This window comes from Labrus bergylta, chromosome 9 (genome assembly GCF_963930695.1).
Source record: "Labrus bergylta chromosome 9, fLabBer1.1, whole genome shotgun sequence".
In the NCBI taxonomy this organism is placed as follows: Eukaryota; Metazoa; Chordata; class Actinopteri; order Labriformes; family Labridae; genus Labrus; species Labrus bergylta.
The window spans coordinates 13,434,280-13,451,612 of record NC_089203.1 but is presented as its reverse complement, the minus strand read 5'-3'; the positions used below and the strand labels follow the sequence as shown (position 1 = coordinate 13,451,612).

General features: G+C 39.8%; 1 protein-coding gene across 1 annotated transcript; it reads left to right on the top strand.

The window, feature by feature from the left end:
- The first annotated feature begins 645 nt into the window (after positions 1 to 645).
- On the top strand, positions 646 to 17,018 carry gfpt2 (glutamine-fructose-6-phosphate transaminase 2). Its single transcript, XM_020646487.3, has 19 exons — positions 646 to 802; positions 1,920 to 2,027; positions 3,400 to 3,507; positions 3,702 to 3,827; positions 4,625 to 4,683; positions 5,566 to 5,700; positions 6,676 to 6,737; positions 9,772 to 9,851; positions 11,793 to 11,892; positions 12,049 to 12,212; positions 12,499 to 12,594; positions 13,055 to 13,152; positions 13,254 to 13,374; positions 13,573 to 13,730; positions 13,904 to 14,018; positions 14,217 to 14,344; positions 14,517 to 14,684; positions 14,826 to 14,987; positions 15,912 to 17,018. Exons 1-19 carry the CDS (start codon positions 796 to 798, stop codon positions 15,954 to 15,956), a joined length of 2,040 nt encoding a protein of 679 aa, XP_020502143.2. The 5' UTR covers positions 646 to 795; the 3' UTR covers positions 15,957 to 17,018.
- Positions 17,019 to 17,333: the final 315 nt, after the last annotated feature.

The following is a 17,333-nucleotide window of genomic DNA, read 5'->3' as shown; positions in this document are numbered from 1 at the left end:
CCCTCTCTGTTGCTCATTCCGTAATTACATACTTCTCCCTAATACTTAAGTATAGTGCATTACAATACAATGCAGCTTAGTCACCATACAAGAACAAAAATAGATTTTCTTTTTTTTACTATGTAGAAATACATTTTTTTTTAAAAAGCTTCAAAAACATTCTACTGAATCTAAAAATCCGAGTTTTTTCTGCATTACATTCAATTAGATTGTTTGCTTTTATTTTCAGGGGTTAGTAAATGTTCAAGATGAAAAATAAAAACTCAAAAATAAAAATCAGATATCCTTTAATTCACAAGGAAGACAGTGAGACAATTTTTTTAAGTGACATCAAAAACAATCTGCTTAGTAAGCAGAATACATTAATGATCAAATGATGCCTCTTAGTCTGATTTGGGAAATGGAAAAATAATTTAAAAAAAAATGTAAAAGTTGACATCAGAAGTCAGAAAACAAACCTTAAAGAAAATAAATGTTCAGACAAGGAAATGATTGGCAAGATAAAATAACTTCTCTAGTTTCAACCCTGGCTGACAGAGGTAAGGGGGAAAAACCAATATCGACAAATTCTTCAGGTGAGGCAGCAGGACGCTGCTGACAGAACGAGGAAGCTTTCAGAGGAGGAGGCACCGCCGCTGCCTCTTCAGGAAACACCATTTAAATGAAAGTGGGAGTGTGCAGTCGCTCTGCATTTAACACAGCACAGAGGCAGACGCATCACTCCAAACTACTACGAGAAACTACGAGTCATTTTCTCACAAGAAGGTGTTCAGAAACGACGGCTAGGCTTGAACCATGTGTGGTAAGTTGGCTTTTGTTCATATTGGGATTTTTTTGAACTTCTCGGGAGAAAGGCATTTTACGCACGGGTCCTGCCGTACCAAGTGATATAGGCTATATCTGCGATGTCATGCGTACTTAACCTCTACAGCTCCGATGTGTCTGTTGTCATATGATACAGTTTTCGTTGTTTTTGTTTTTGCCCCAATCTTAATAATTAGAATTTGGCGATGAAAACAGTTATTTGAACCGTAACAGCTGGATAAACTCTTGTTTGGGTCTGATGGATGCGCAGATCCTAAAACCAAACTGCTACGTGTCAGTATTTTACTTACCGCTATCAACAACTGGACGAGCGAGCCATACCCATTACTGCCAGAAAGAATATAGAAATACGATATTTAACAGCCTACTTTACGTGGTGCGACTCACATCCTAAGCCCCGCAGCTCCAAAGAGTTGAATCAGGCAAATCCCCCCCTTTTGACAGCCTATGTCCCACTCTCCCACAGGGACGTTTACAGTCCAGAGTAAATCTTTAACAGTACTTCGGCCTCTCCCCGTGCCTGCAAGGAAGAGGCCAAGACTGTGTGAGTTTACAGCAGCCTGTCTGTACCTGGCTGCCTCCAACACTGAGCGCAATGTGCGTCCGTCAATGGCCAGCTGTGTGCCTGCGGGAGAGGGCTGCCCGGAACATTCCTACACACACACACAACACATTAACCCATATACACATGCACATGTAACCACAAACCCAGCATCCTCAGATTTTTATTTTATTTTAATCGGATATGAAGATTCATCAACTGCAAGTTGTCTTGGATGTCTTTTAATCAGATTTGTAGTTTCTTATCGAGGCTTCTGTGAGATATAGTTAATAACAGATAAGCTGAAGGCTGGGGCTTGATCTTTTGATCTTTCATAGTTGACAGGAGAGTCTATAATAATGTCAACTAACAATTATTTTAAACTTTTATTGTCCTTAATCTCTGTAACAGATTGATCCTATAAGAATTGATCACTGAAGTCAAAAGATGTCTTCAGTGCTCTTTGCAGTTTTGTTAATTTTACTAACAAGTTCGAGCAGCTTAAAGGATTCATGTTGTGTTTCACTTTCCTTGCTCTTTCTCTCTCTGAAAGGGATCTTTGCCTACCTGAATTATTGTGTGCCTCGCACCAGAAAGGAGATATTTGAGACCCTAGTGAAGGGACTGCAGAGGCTGGAGTACAGAGGGTACGATTCAGCAGGTAAGACACTCAGCTTCACTGCCTTACCACACACACATATAACACACAGCACCACACAAAAGCTTATAGTTCCTCTATGCAGCACCTGTTTGTCGTGTCATTCAAAATATAATCAAGGCAACATACAAGGCATTTAGACATGTAACAATCTGCAGCTGAATCACTGTAATGGCCCTGAAAGGCTTAAATACAAAATGTAATTATAAACAGTCAGTATACACTAGTCTCTGGTTGGAGTGGGAGGTTGAGGATACACACACTGCACTTGTGAGTCTTAAAATAAATGTCAACACTCACAAGTGCAGTGGGTGCTTGTATCCTCAACATTCCACTCCAACTAGAGATGACTGACAGTTTGTAACTGCATGATTTTCTTGAATGAAATGAAGATAAACAGGAATGGCAAGACCTGTTACACGTGTTCAGGAGAGTTGGGTCGTGAAACCACAGAATAATTGTCCAATAATCATAATTCTCTTGTGTATAAAGGTATAATAGCTTTGACTGCACCTTAAGAAGAAGTGACGTCTCCTCTCTGAGCCAGCTGCCACCTGGACATTTAATAATGTTAACACACGCCCAGACACACACACACACACACACACACACACACACACACACACACAAACCCAAGCAGGCACGCACCACACACACCCACACACACGCACACATGCACACATGCACACGCACCACACACACCCACACACACGCACACATGCACACGCACAAACACACACGCACACACACTATAGCCCACACACACACACTATAGCTCACACACACACACACACTGTGTGTTTATTCATCCTATTTGATTAAGATGAAGCCACACTACCTCTGATGGCTGTTACGTAAACATGCACACATGCAACAAGTAATTCCTCAGATACAGAAATTGTAACACCACCGTCGTCACCTTAAATCAGTGGCTCTCAAACTTTTTCTCTCATGTTCCCCCTTGTAGAGGGAAATATTTCTGTGACCCTTCCCCAACAAAACATTGACAAAAAGGGTGAAGTTGAACTTTATGTAGACACCAACAAGACTTGAACATTCCTTTCGCTGTGATGTGTGTGTGCACCTAAAGGAATAACAATTTAACTCTAATAAGTTATACAACAGAGTGACATTTAAATCTACTCAGTTATTTCCTTAAATAATCAAAAAGTGTTTTTTTTAAAGTCACGATTTCAAAACAAAAATGAACAAAAGGAAGTGTGCCACGTTGACCCTCCGGGGGTCGTGCCCCACAGTTAGAGAACCGTTGACATAAATAACTTAGTTATCTGAAGTTTAATTTGACCTCTCATCACTAACATAAGCAATACTTTATTTTGTATTTCTGGTCAATTCTCATTCTGTCTGTTTGCAGGTATTGCAGTGGACGGGCCCAACAAGACAACCACTGACAGCATCAAAAATGCTATCTGCTTAATAAAGAAGAAGGGAAAGGTTAAGAATCTGGATGAGGAGCTTTACAGTATGTTTTTTTTTTTATAGATATGAAACAAAATATTCATGTAATATACTCTGTTTAACTTTTCTAACTAACAAATTAACTTTTATCTGATATATTTCCCTCCATTAAAAAAAAAAAATTTAAAAGGTAATGTCATGGTAATTTAAAAATGTTCATGTCTGTTAAGGGTGTGATGTCTTGTTTTGCTTGCTCAGAGAAAGACTCACTGGACCTGGACGATCAGTTGTGCACACACTTTGGTCTGGCTCACACTCGCTGGGCCACACATGGAGAGCCCAGCGCCGTCAACAGCCACCCTCATCGCTCTGACAAGGACAATGGTATGACCTGTGTACTTTAACTTACACATTTCATTACATAAATGCGTCTAATAATACCTATCCTTAAAATGCTCAACTCTTACCTTTTTTCCCTCTGCGACTCCAATGTTCTGCATTACTCACTGTCATCTTGTAATTGTAGCTTTCTTTAACTTTGTCTGTACATTTAAATTAACGGTTAAGATCCTATTTATTGAACACACTTTTAAACAGCTTCCATTCTCACTCAATAAACACCCATGTCTTTCATTAGTATAATGCTCATAGGTGTGTCAATATTGTACCTTTGCTTAAGAGCGAGGTATGTTCTCAATGCTCATAAAGGTCCAAAGTGTGAGGTAGGGTTGTGCCACCAAGCACCTTATATCTGTATTATATTGCCATTTATTAATATATTAGAAATATTTGATAAAGACCTTTTGGGACTTTGCTATCAATTTTGATAAGATATCAACTTTGTGTTTTATGTTTGACCCCTTCAACTCAGCCACTGCAGAGCACTGCAGTCTGTTTGTAAATCCATATCTATGGCTACATGCATTAACTCATTTTGTTCACTTAACCCAACAAAAGAAACTTTCTTGAAATAACAACAACCTGCCATACCACACACTTCACTGGTTTGGTAACAGACAGTATCATCTTAAGGATATATCCTCGTGGCAGTTCCTGTTTTAGTGTGATTCTAAAGGCTTTTCAAATGTAATTTCAAATAAACACCAGGAGAGAACATACAGACTTGTTTTTGACCTTTGATGCCTCTGTCTAATCTGCTCACTGTTGTTGCCTCTCCTCAGAGTTTGTTGTCATCCACAACGGCATCATCACCAACTACAAAGAGCTGAAGGAGTACCTCGTAAGTTGCCTTATCGTCAGGATTTTTCTTTTGTGCAAACAAATGAGTTAGGATCCTGTTCAGTGCCATTCTTAGACCTGTCCTGCAGGTAGAGCTCGTATTTTCATTACCGGCTTCAGTGTCCTCCTGTTAAGTTAAAGGCACGTCATTCTATTTGAGAAGTGACACTCCTTAAATTACTCAAAGACTTCATAATGTATCTTATGTTCTGTTAAAAGGATAAACAAATATACAGCATTGGAGGTGCCATGTATTATGGTTATTCAACTGGGTTTGAATGTAAAACATGTAAATATAAAACTCTTCTTTCTCAATTCTCAAATCAGTAATAGAGTTGCATAGACTCAAATAAACTTAATTGAAAATTTCCCTCTGAAAAATAAGGAACCATTAAAGATTTAGTCTTTAAAGAGTCTGTTTTGAAAATGTAAGGTTTAGTAAGTTCAGATGCTTGTCTTAGAAAGATGAAAGTGTTAAATAAATCAATGCTCAAGTGAAATATATAGGCTAGACCTACAGATAGTTATATTCCCACATGGCTATAATGTGTTATATGTTCCTTTTAGTTAACAATGTACTGGGGAGCTTATCCAGTAAGTCAGGGGTGATTCTGTTTTGAAAGAGTGTTAATACAAAAGTATGATTCTGAATGTTAAGTTGAAATTGAAATGTTATTGTATTTTTTTATTTTATCTGCGACATGCAGAGAGTTAAGACTGAAAGCGTTTATCTGTGTAACACTGATATTTATCATGGAGATAAAGAACTCACAACACTTAATCATGGAAGATGAACAGAAGATGGACTTTGTGCAGCAGGATCTTACAGGATGACTGACAGCATCTCCTCATTTATATAAACTTTATCTTGTGTCTTCCTCAGATCATCAAAGGATATGAGTTCGAGTCAGAGACGGACACAGAGGTGATCCCGAAGCTGATCAAATATGTTTACGACAACCAAGAGGGTGACAGTGTCGCTTTCGGCAAGCTGGTAGAGAGAGTCATCCAGCAGCTGGTGAGTTCACTGACTTCCGCAGCACCGCCCTACTTCACAGCAGCACAAGTGTTAGCATGCTAATCTTTGCTTTGTCGTCTTGTGGGCTTTTATTTATTTTCCCATTTGCACATTTGCTGTGGATCAAGGGGTGGAAATGTTTATGACCAACTTCCTGGTAACTATGAAGGGTGGTATCGTGTAGTGTAGGGACTTAAAATGTGTCATTGGCCAGTCACCCACATACACACACGTAAATATATTTGTTCATTCTGCAATGTGTAACAACTCTGTACACCATCACAAAAACACTTTCCATAACAACCGCGCTACTAGCATCACTTGTGAGGTCATCACTGGTAGAAACAGATTTTATTTTAGGGGTTAGATTGAGCAAGCGTCTGTTTTCCATTGTGTGACATCATAGTGTTGGACATTACATTGGACTGGTTCTTCTCTCCCCAGAAGTACAAATGAAGCCAAAGCAGCCATTTTAGATTTGGTGTAATGGGAACCAGATTGTTAGAGCCATAAACAGCAGCGTGACACCCCCCTCCATGTCTTTCTTATGCTTACCACCCCCTACTGTCATACCTTCAACACCACACACATAAACACACACACACAGCCAGCTCCGCGTCTAACCACCACAGGCAGCATTGAATTCAGTGCTTTCGAAATAACAGCTCATGTTGTACAATAGAGGTCTTATTCCCCCCCCACCCATCATCTACCACGCTACTTCCCAACACTCACTCACACCCCCACCACGGCTACAAAACCCCAGCGGGCCCAGAATAAAACGGTTGTGTTTGTTCAGGAAATGTTTCTCCTAAAGGTTACACACTTTCCAGGAATACTCGTCTATCTTTTTCTTTATGCTTAACTTTTTCTTTTCTCACACGCTCGCCTGCAGTATTCTCAAACATCAGTTTGTTTCAGTCTTTCATCAAGTTGGACTAAACTCCGTGTTTCCTCTGCCTCTTTCTGTGTCAGGAGGGGGCCTTCGCTCTGGTGTTTAAAAGTCGTCATTTCCCAGGAGAGGCTGTGGCCACCAGGTTAGTAAAAAAAAAACACACACACACACGCTCTTTCTCTCTCTCTCTCTCGCTCTTTCTCTCTCTCTCTCTCTCTCTCTCTCTCTCTTTTTGACATTTCACTTCACTTTTCTGTCCTGTATATGTGCAGAGGTCCAGACACATGAGATGAGTCACCCCTGTTACTACTATGAGGCAATAGCAACTATGATTTGAGGAGACTCCTTACATTTAGTCATTGTGGCTTATCTTAGCTTACATCCATTACTTGTGACTTGTTGGGACTCTGTGATTTGCTTTTAAGAACAAGGATTTGTGCTGCTTGTGATTTATTCAAGTTTTTGTGTGAGGGTGTGTAAGGTCTCTGCCTGCATTTGTCATGCTCTTCTGCTTCTTAAGACCAGGGCAGAGAGGGGATCAGGGCAGAGCAGAGGTTGAGTCCAGGTTCCCCCTCTCCCTCCTGGGCCTCTGGCCTCTGGGCTGCTGGCCACACGCCGGCTTCTCTGTGACTCATTAATGGAGAGACTCCAGAGTTTCCTGTCTCATTTCCAGTAACACTCCAAGTTAATTGCTACTCATCATCTGATTTTTAATTTCTATTTTTCACGCTTCGTGAGCCAGGAGTTGGAAGAGAGAGAGAGAGAGAGAGAGAGAGAGGGAGATAAGTCTGCCGTTCTTCATAGTTTATGCAAACGGGTGACCTGGTGTTTTCAATGTTGGCAAGGCAACTTCTTTGAACACCTGCTGCTGAAGTCAGGAGACTTTGGCTGCCTATTTTTCTTTAGTGAGTTGTAGTTTCTGGACAAAACTGTAACTGCATTGTAAAATGCATTGCTTTTGCTCTGTAATTTGGTGGTTATTGTTGAACAGTCAGCATTGTCTCTGTAGTTGGAGGAATGTTTGTAATTATCCACTGGTGGGAGTCACCACCCAGCCTTTTGTCGTCTTGGATCAACCTCCCTGCAGCACATTTACTTTCCTCTCCTCCTCTCGTTCTTCATTGTTGCTTCATTCTTGTTCTCCCCAACACCCTGTCTTTCACCTACTTAGTCCTTACTTTTCTTACATCCCTTTGCTTCCCTTCTCTCCTTCCCACAGGGTAAATATTGTAATGGATAGCGACCACATGTTTCTGTTTGCGAGCCTCCTTATTCAAGCTCCCCACACCCCTTAAAAAAAACAGCACTCTTGCGTCAGCGTAGCCGAGCTCCATAGAAATTCGAAACAGAGAGAAAAGAGGGATCCAGACAGAGACAATATTAAGGAGAGGCCTTTTGGATGTGTTTTCTCAAGAGTCGGTGTCATAATAACACCATGAAGTGGTCTTGCCTTGTTAAACTGTTTGCACTGTGGACACAAGTTGAGTTTGTAAAGTCTTCATCTATTTAAAGGTTAAATACAACCTCCTCCCTCACCTGACACCTGTCTACACCTTCTCTGGATCAACAGCCAATGGGAGAAGCCCTCATGGTGTCTGTAGCCAATGAGCAGGCTCATTGCAGAGGGGACGGGGACCAATAGTGGGCCCTTAAACTGTTTATCGGCTATATCGCACATGCTGTAGCCGATATAGTAATATAGTATCGCATTTATGGTATAGTATTGGCTGTATGGAGATACAAGACGGGGCGGGACGAAGAGAAATGCCGCTGCAGATTACAAAGGGTGCTATTACAGTGACAGGGACTTATCAGTGAGTGACCTGCTGATGTTTAAGCAGAACAAGTGCTGATATGTCTGTGCGCATATTCCACCGATTAAACAAGTAAAGCAGACTTCATTAGCTGGACGGGAAACCAAAGATAGAAGGCAACTACAGTTTAACATTCAGTGAAGTTGGATGCTCATCCAGCCACACAGACAATACAATAAAACCACACATTATCAACCCACACACCACAACAAACTTTGTAAACAGTGTGACAGCAATGGCCTGCCGTTCATACAGTACGATAACCAGTAGACACGGCGGTCTACAACACACCCACAAACAAAAGACCAGCATCTAAACGTAATCACAAATAATGATGAAACAATTTACCAATTAAGTTTTCATCAGCACTGTTGCTTTCCTGCAGCCAGCTGGGTGCTCCTCTCTAACGTCTTTATTTGCTTGGTTAGTAGTGTTTACGTCAGTGGAGCTAACAACGGGAGGAGACTTGTCAGGTTGAGTTGTTGAGGGTTGAGTTGTCAATGAGAAAACATTTTTTATTTAGTTTTTTACACTTTTAATGTTACGAAAAACAGCGAGGTAAACAAAAATAAAGCAGACAGACGACTAGGTTTTTAAAACTCCAGACAGCAGCGGGGGCCCAGCAAAGGGGGTGCTAAGAGGTGGAATCAATGACATTACAAACAGGCCACAGCACCCTGCTGGTGCTGTTTGCTGCCCAAGTTGAGAACCCCATTGGCAGTGGAGGAGGGCCCCTCTCTGCTCTACAAAATACATTGTGTGTCTTGATTGCGGCAAAAGAAAAGAGAGATTCAGACCTAGTCAAACTAACTTTATTAGAAAATTCAACTAAATAACAAAATGCATGTTAAATTTGGCTCAAAGTGGGCCCCTTGAGACAACAGTGGGCCCGGGGCGGCCGCACATTCTGCCCCCACACTCGCTCCGCTACTGCCAATGAGGAAGCAATACCTCTGTCCAGGAACTGTAAGCATATCCTGGAGGAATGTTAGGATCATTTTACTTCTCTAATTTCAAGATTAAAACATTTAAAACAGATTAGGATAAAGTGGGAGGATGTCTGAGCACATGATTGAGTAATGAAGCACCAGATTGTGAAAACAATGAGGCAATATTATATAAACCTAGGCTGCACTTGATTTGGTACTGGGAAAAAAATGAATATATGGAGGAAACACAAAGAATTGTTACATGTATGGCCACACGTATTGTTTAACAACAGAAAGTGATGAAAAGTTAACTGAACATTTATCTTTACAAAGCACCACGTGAGAGTGTGTGTCTGACCTTGTTGTGTGTCTACAAAGCCTAATCCTCTTCTGTCTCTCTTTCTCCCTGTCTGCTTTATTCTTGTCTCGGCAGGAGAGGAAGTCCGTTGCTCATTGGTGTGCGAAGCGAGCAGGAGCTGCTGACCGAAAACATCCCAATCCAGTACAACAGTGGTGAGCTCTGTTCCTGTCTCTGTCTGCCATTATCCACTTACACTGCAGTCCAAATCTTTGCTTACATGCACACCCACACAGAGACACAGGTACACACAATCTATAGCAGCATACACAAAAGCCTTGAGAAACCGATGTGATGTAGGATTGAGACATCTGAGGGGGTGTGATAATTATATATTTGATGGCTTATTAGAGTGTGTAATATAATATTTATCTTGATAATTACATGATAGTATATTTGTCATTCTTTCAAACACATCTTAAGGAGATTATGTAGACAAAAGCCAAACAGGTATTGCATTAGTCCGTCTCCTAACACTTTTCTGAATTCCCTAACCTGTCGAAGTCTCTCAGCCACACCAATTAATTCCTTCTCAAGTTGCAGAACCTGATAATGGGTCATGTATTTGGGACATGTACTTTCAATTTGAAGAGACTCAAATAAATCCCAAAAACAGTTGGGCCCTGTGGATTTGAGCAGACTCAAACAGAAGTAAATATTTGTTGGGGACTATTTTGAGAACATGATACCGTCTTGTGAATATTTTCTGCAGCTGCATGGTGAATGTGGGATCGACTCAAAATAAACTTATACAGTTCTTGTCTTTGTGATAATAAAACAGAATGTCACCCAGTGCACTAATTCATATTTTTTGGACAGAAATGATACTTCATGGTTCAGAGAAGATGTATGAGGCTTTGCCTACAGGTAGAATTGTGAGATGGATTGATTCCTTATTGGTTTCTGCCTTTTCCTAAAAAGTTTTGCAAAACTTAAAACCCTATTGCCAGACTTATCCTTTCATGTATTATGTGCTAGAGGTTAAAGTGGTATTCGATTATGCATACACTTACAATGGCCTCAGAAAATGAACCCTGAGAAGGGGCATTTTTTTATCTTTACTTCCTCCTCATTACAATGTGCTGCTGCACAGCGATTGGTTTCTCAGATTTACTGCACTGACTCATGGCTATATAACTTTAAACGAAGTTTGAGATTTTCTGTGGATGTGTTATTTGTTATGTGATAATTCTGTTGGAAAATGTTCTTGCAAAGCCATCTGTCTTGCCAGGGATTTCTGTGTGTAGCTTTAGAGGGTAGTGGTCCTTTGTGGAAATTAATTCTAGCTTAGGATGTGGTTCTGAAGCCTTGAGTTTCCAGACAGACAGACAAACGGAGAGATTTTCCCTTGTAATCCATAACTTGAAAAGACTCCTCACTACTCTTGCTCAGAATCACCAGTTTAATTTCAACAGGTGACTTTCTTTTCAAGTTATAGTTTGTCGCCCTACGCACCTACCTGAAAAGACAATTGGATGTGTGAACACCTCCTTAAAAATATTCAAAAAATATTCATGTTAGAATAAAATAATCTGTTTTTATGATTGTTTATTGTTTGAAACAACAAGCTCTACTGTACGCAGGTCTACATTTTCACAGTCTTATTTGTTTACTTAAACATTTATGGTTTTCATAATGGCTCTCAAGTCTGAAAGGTCCAAGGTCCAAGGCAGAGCTGGGTGGGATCCAAGCAGGGTGTGTCACTCTAGTAGTTGAAAAAAATCCTTTCAGCTCTCTGGGTCCTTGAATTGTTTTTTCTTTGAATGTATTTACTTACGAAAGTACCCTAGCAAAATGACCAAATAGCACCATGTTGACCTTTTTGCCCATTCAGGAATTCCTCCTTGCCCACCATTTATTGGTGGTCGTAATCTGCTATAAATACTTTGTTTGTTGTAGCTGTGGTTTGGAATCTTACAACATTACAACATTTAACCACAATATCAGAATTAAACAACTCTGCCAACCCAATTTCTCATCCCTATACATCTGGAAGTTTAAAGGAAGAATTTAAGTGGTGAGCACATCTTGATTGTTTTAGTACCAAAGTCTCTGTCCAACCTCTAACACTTGACCTCTGACCCCTGCCCTTGTAGTCCATGAGAAGAACAGCCGTAACCGCTCTGATTCTGTTAACTCCATCAACTCTGTGGGAGATGGCAGCGCCGTAGAGTATTACTTTGCCTCTGATGCCAGGTGGGCTACCGACTTTCTGTGTGTCTAGTGTTGAATATATGTATTTTGTCTATTAAATGATAGTCAAATACTCATTCATCCCTTATCTCTGTCTACTATCAGAAATAATCTACACAGAAACGCATTCATTTGTAGTAATGTTTTCTCTACCCTTAGTGCCATCATTGAACACACCAAAAAGGTGCTGTACATGGAGGACGATGACATCGCTGTGGTGACCGGTGGGAAACTGTCCATCCACAGGATCAACAGGAAACATGGGGAAGATCCAGTGAGGGCAATCCAGACACTGCAGATGGAGCTGCAACAAATCATGAAAGGTCAGATAGTGTTTTCTGGTTCACAAAGGGTCTACACTAAGAAGTATTTAAGTTAGAATTAAACAAATCCTACTGAATACATTGAACATACTGAATAGACATAATGCTACGTATCATTGAATTTCATAGACTTTACTTGAGCGCCATCTGCTGGCTGAAAGTGAAACTATAATAATAGCATGTAGTTCCCAGTTTGTTTTCTATAGTCTCCTTGGTGAGGACACCACATGTCACGAGATGTTATGATCAATACATCTGATGTAAATACATGTTCCTCTCTGTGCAGGTAACTTTGATGCCTTCATGCAGAAGGAGATCTTCGAGCAGCCGGAGTCAATATTTAACACCATGAGAGGCCGGATATGTTTCGATACCAACACAGGTGATAATAATCTTACATCCTGCCCTGCCTTATGGATAAACAAAAGGATTTTTAATGTCTAATTAAAAAAAAAAGAATATACATGACAAAGAACAGATCACACCTACAATACATATAAGCAGAGAGTTATTAAGGATACAGTACCTTAGTAGTGTTTGAGTGACTCTGTGTTTGTGTGGAATTTGACATACTTAGAGCAATCAGACGATGAAATTGGACATATTATTTTATTGTAACTTTTTGTATTTGTAAAGCATGTACAATATTAAACACTGCCATTTGATGCTTTGTACCAGAGTTAGCTAATAGAGCTAGTTCACATCTTCAGTCCCTCGGCAGGTCACAATTAAAACATCACATAGTAATAAAAAAAAAGAACCTGTAACAAACATAGCAGATTATCCCAGAGCAGAACGTAAGTAAAATACTTAAATGCTGTTAATGTCCTCTATTTCCTCAGTGGTTCTCGGCGGGCTGAAGGACCACCTGAAGGAAATCAAGCGCTGCAGGCGGCTCATCGTGATCGGTTGTGGCACCAGCTTCCACGCTGCAGTGGCTGTAAGTTTAACCATCAGAAAGGAAGTTGCAATGGCTCATTGTCTGGTGAGTTATGATTATGGTGACGGTGAACCTGGTTGTGTTGTTTCCCTTATACACAGACAAGACAGATCCTGGAGGAGCTGACGGAGGTGCCTGTCATGGTGGAGCTGTCAAGTGACTTTCTTGATCGCAACACGCCTGTTTTCAGAGACGATGTTTGCTTCTTCATCAGCCAATCAGGTGAACACATGAATGCGCTTCCTTATTGTCAGTCTAATCTCATATATGTTTGTCTCCTGAAGTCAGCATGTTCATAACTTCTCGAAAACGGTTAGAAACAGTTTCATTCTTACAATGAAACTAACGTCAAAAAAAATGTATTATTGTGCTGTAATTCTCCATGGTAAGCATATATTTGTATTGCTTTTGGGTCCTCAGGCGAGACAGCAGACACCTTGATGGCATTACGCTACTGCAAGGAACATGGTGCCCTGACAGTCGGTATAACAAACACTGTAGGCAGCTCCATTTCTAGAGAAACAGACTGTGGAGTCCACATCAACGCTGGGCCTGAGATCGGAGTGGCTAGCACCAAGGTAAAGTTTAAAATGTACAACCCATTCATTTGTAAAATGTTATAAAGCAAAAAGGACACAATTTTTATAAAGAATGCAAGACAGAACCGTGTTACTGGCTCGATACGCCCTTGCTGCCAAAATGTTCAGCACAGCTTCGGGTTATATGAGTGTCTCTTGTGTTTGTCATCCAGGCCTACACCAGTCAGTTTGTGTCCCTCGTCATGTTTTCTCTGATGATGAGCGAGGACAGGCTCTCCCTGCAGACCAGGAGACTGGAGATCCTCAACAGCCTGAGGATGTTACCAGGTCAGTCCAAAAACATGCTTTAAAATGTCAAAGCCATTTCGGGTCTCAGTGTGTGTAAACAGCATGTTTACGATGCTGGGTTGTGGGTTTTTTTTTATGTCATGCACAGAATAAGTTTATAACGTTGTAAAATTATTAGTACTTCATATGTTTTCTATAAATCCTCCATTTCCACACTTTTTTCCTCTCCTCTCTTAGAGCTGATCAAGAAGGTGTTGGCGCTAGATGAGAAGATCAAGGCCATTGCCAACGAAATGTATCAGCAAAGGTCTCTTCTGGTTATGGGCCGAGGTTTCAACTATGCCACCTGCCTAGAGGGGGCGCTGGTGAGTCAAATTGAAAAAAAAAACTGAAACTCACTACCCACAGAATTACATCAAATATCAGAACAAAAATACAAACAATTGGTGAAATTACTATTAAAATGCAGTATGTATAATATTATGGTCTAAAATAATGTTGTGACTTGGTTCTTCTGTGTGTCGTTATTTAATGCAGAAAATTAAGGAGATCACTTACATGCACTCTGAGGGAATCCTTGCCGGAGAGCTGAAGCACGGTCCTCTGGCCCTTATAGACAAAGACATGCCAGTCATCATGATCATCATGAAAGACGCCTGCTACACAAAGTGCCAGAACGCTCTGCAACAAGTCACCGCCAGATCGGTAGGTTATGGAAGAGAACACACACATCTGAACTCACTAAACCACACTCCTGGACACAACATACAGTCAAGAAATGTAACAAAAATGGAGAGACTGACTGACTAATGTTTATGTTCCACCTCATGTATCTCTCTCCGTCAGGGTCGGCCCATCATCATCTGTAGCCAGGACGACCCTGAGATTGTTAAGAATGCCTACCAGACCATCGAGCTGCCGCATGTCGTTGACTGTCTGCAGGGCATCCTCAGTGTCATCCCCCTGCAGCTGCTGTCCTTCCACTTGGCTGTCCTGAGAGGATATGACGTAAGAAGTGGACACAATTTCCTGTCTGAAGCTATTTGTAACGATGCTCACCTTATATAAAAACAGAGAGAGAATAGAGAGATATTGCACAAACTGTCAGGCCTAGATACCTCAAATGTCATTTCTTAAGTCTCACTGAGAAAAACAAAATGTTTTATTACTTGACTGACTTTTATGAGCATGAATTCAGTCTTTATAATGTAATTTAGGGAAATCAGTTATTAATTTAAAATGTATCTTATGAGTTATTTAATTATTATTACTTTGTCTGTACCCTGATTATGAATAAGAAACTCAAACATATTGTGCTTGTATAACATGTTATTTAATATGTTTAGTTCTAACAATTTGATAATTGTATTTTGAACTGCATGCAAAGTCTTATGGTAAAGACTTTGGATACAGCGCATGACTCCAGGTGGCTATTTATTGCCTGCAGTTTATTAATAATTAACATACTGTACAGTGGGTGAGGAGAGTACTTGCTAAAGCTCTATGTGTTCCTGTCTCTGTGATGCAGATAGTTTCACTGTGAAATGTCTCAAGGTTTGGTTTCATATAGGCCAAAAAAGCTTATGTTTTCACACTTAACTAAGAAGACACCTCTGTCCCCAGTTTAGACAGACACCATATATTTGCATTGTTAACACAGTTAGCATTTACAATGACATTTCACCTCTGAGTTTTCCTATCATGAGAACAGGAGCTGGTAAAGGAGAGGTAATCCTCTGTCACTATCAGCTTACTTTGTCCGGCCTAATCTCTGCTCCATTATGGTTTAAAAAATATGCAGTTAACATGGTAACATGTCCTAAGTTCTGACAAAAAGCATTAACATATCTACGATTTATATCTGTTCACACTTCAAATAAGATATGATTGTAGTTAATTTTGTCTAACCAAATGCTTTCTCTTTGTTTGTAGGTTGACTTTCCCAGAAACTTGGCCAAGTCTGTGACCGTAGAATAATTCACAAAGCACAGCAGAGGAGGAAGGAAGCTAAAAGATTTACAGTGCAATTGAATGTTCTCTATGGTGTGTGTGTGTGCGTGTGTGCGTGTGTGTGTGTGTGTGTCTGTATGAGATGAGTATAGGGGTTTTTATGTGTCTTCTTTTTTAAATAGAAATGTGAAGTCCGACCAATACATTGCTGAGGAAGTGCCAGTGCCATGGAGGCCTTGTGTAACAATCTATGAAGAATCATCCAAAGTATCATGCTGTGCCTTTTGTCTTGTCTTCAGTTGAGCCAAAAGCACACAACAGGCGAGACAGAAAAGTAATTATATTGTATATTGAAGTGTTTACAGTTGTGCAATATGGGGACCAAAGTGCTTTATTTATGTACACAGTCATGAGTAATTATCTTCCTGTCTTAACTATGTCTTACATCTACTGGGTCTTTTTTTTTTTACCTCTCTTTATATTATGGGAAATGTAGGAGTGAAAACGTTTTATTCTAAAGAGTTCTGAAATCATGCAAATCTTGTTTATTTTACTGCCCATTCATGCCTACACTGTGCCTCGCTAAAACATGTTTTAACTACACCATGACTTCTATTCATTTTTAGTGAAAACTACCAGAAGAATTTCCTCAATTTATTTTCACAACCATTACTTGATCATTTTGATACGTTTTTGATTTATTTTATTGTTAATTCATTTTTGTTCACAAAAATATATTATTTGTATTCTGTTTAACAGAGCTGCAGTTTCAAAAGACAGGTCATGGTAGAACGTGAACCTTTTCTTGACCTTCTTGACATTGGTCTTTATTTTTGTCATATGGTGTAATCCATACACATGCACGAGCATTTATGCAGCAATGATTCTTTACAGTGAGTTTCGTCAAAAATTATGTTTTGTCTGCCATTTGTAGGGTTTTATAACAATGATAATCTATATTTATCTTATTTGTATTTAATAGGGGTTCAAAGAGGGTTTGATTCATATCTTTAACTGTGATTGTATTTTATACTGTTTGTTTTTTAGACATAAACAGGCACTATCAATCAATAAATAGATAAATAATTATGTCGAAAATGTGTAATTATTTTTATTTATTTTTCCTTACCTGCCACTGTAATATCAGATTTTTTTACACTCTTCACTTTTTTGACCAGAGGTGGTCAATCCTGCTTGGCAATTTATTATTTTATTTTCAGTTTAGTCCCAGTTAACTAGTCTATTGTAAAGTCTCTAAAAGATAGAGACAACTTTGGAATAGCTCAGTAGGCCTAAATTCACTTAATTGTAGCTAGGCACAGTTTAAGTTATTATTTCTGAGTTAACAATTGCTACCTTCACTGCATACAAAACCTGACAGACAAGCAATTCCCTTTACAAAAC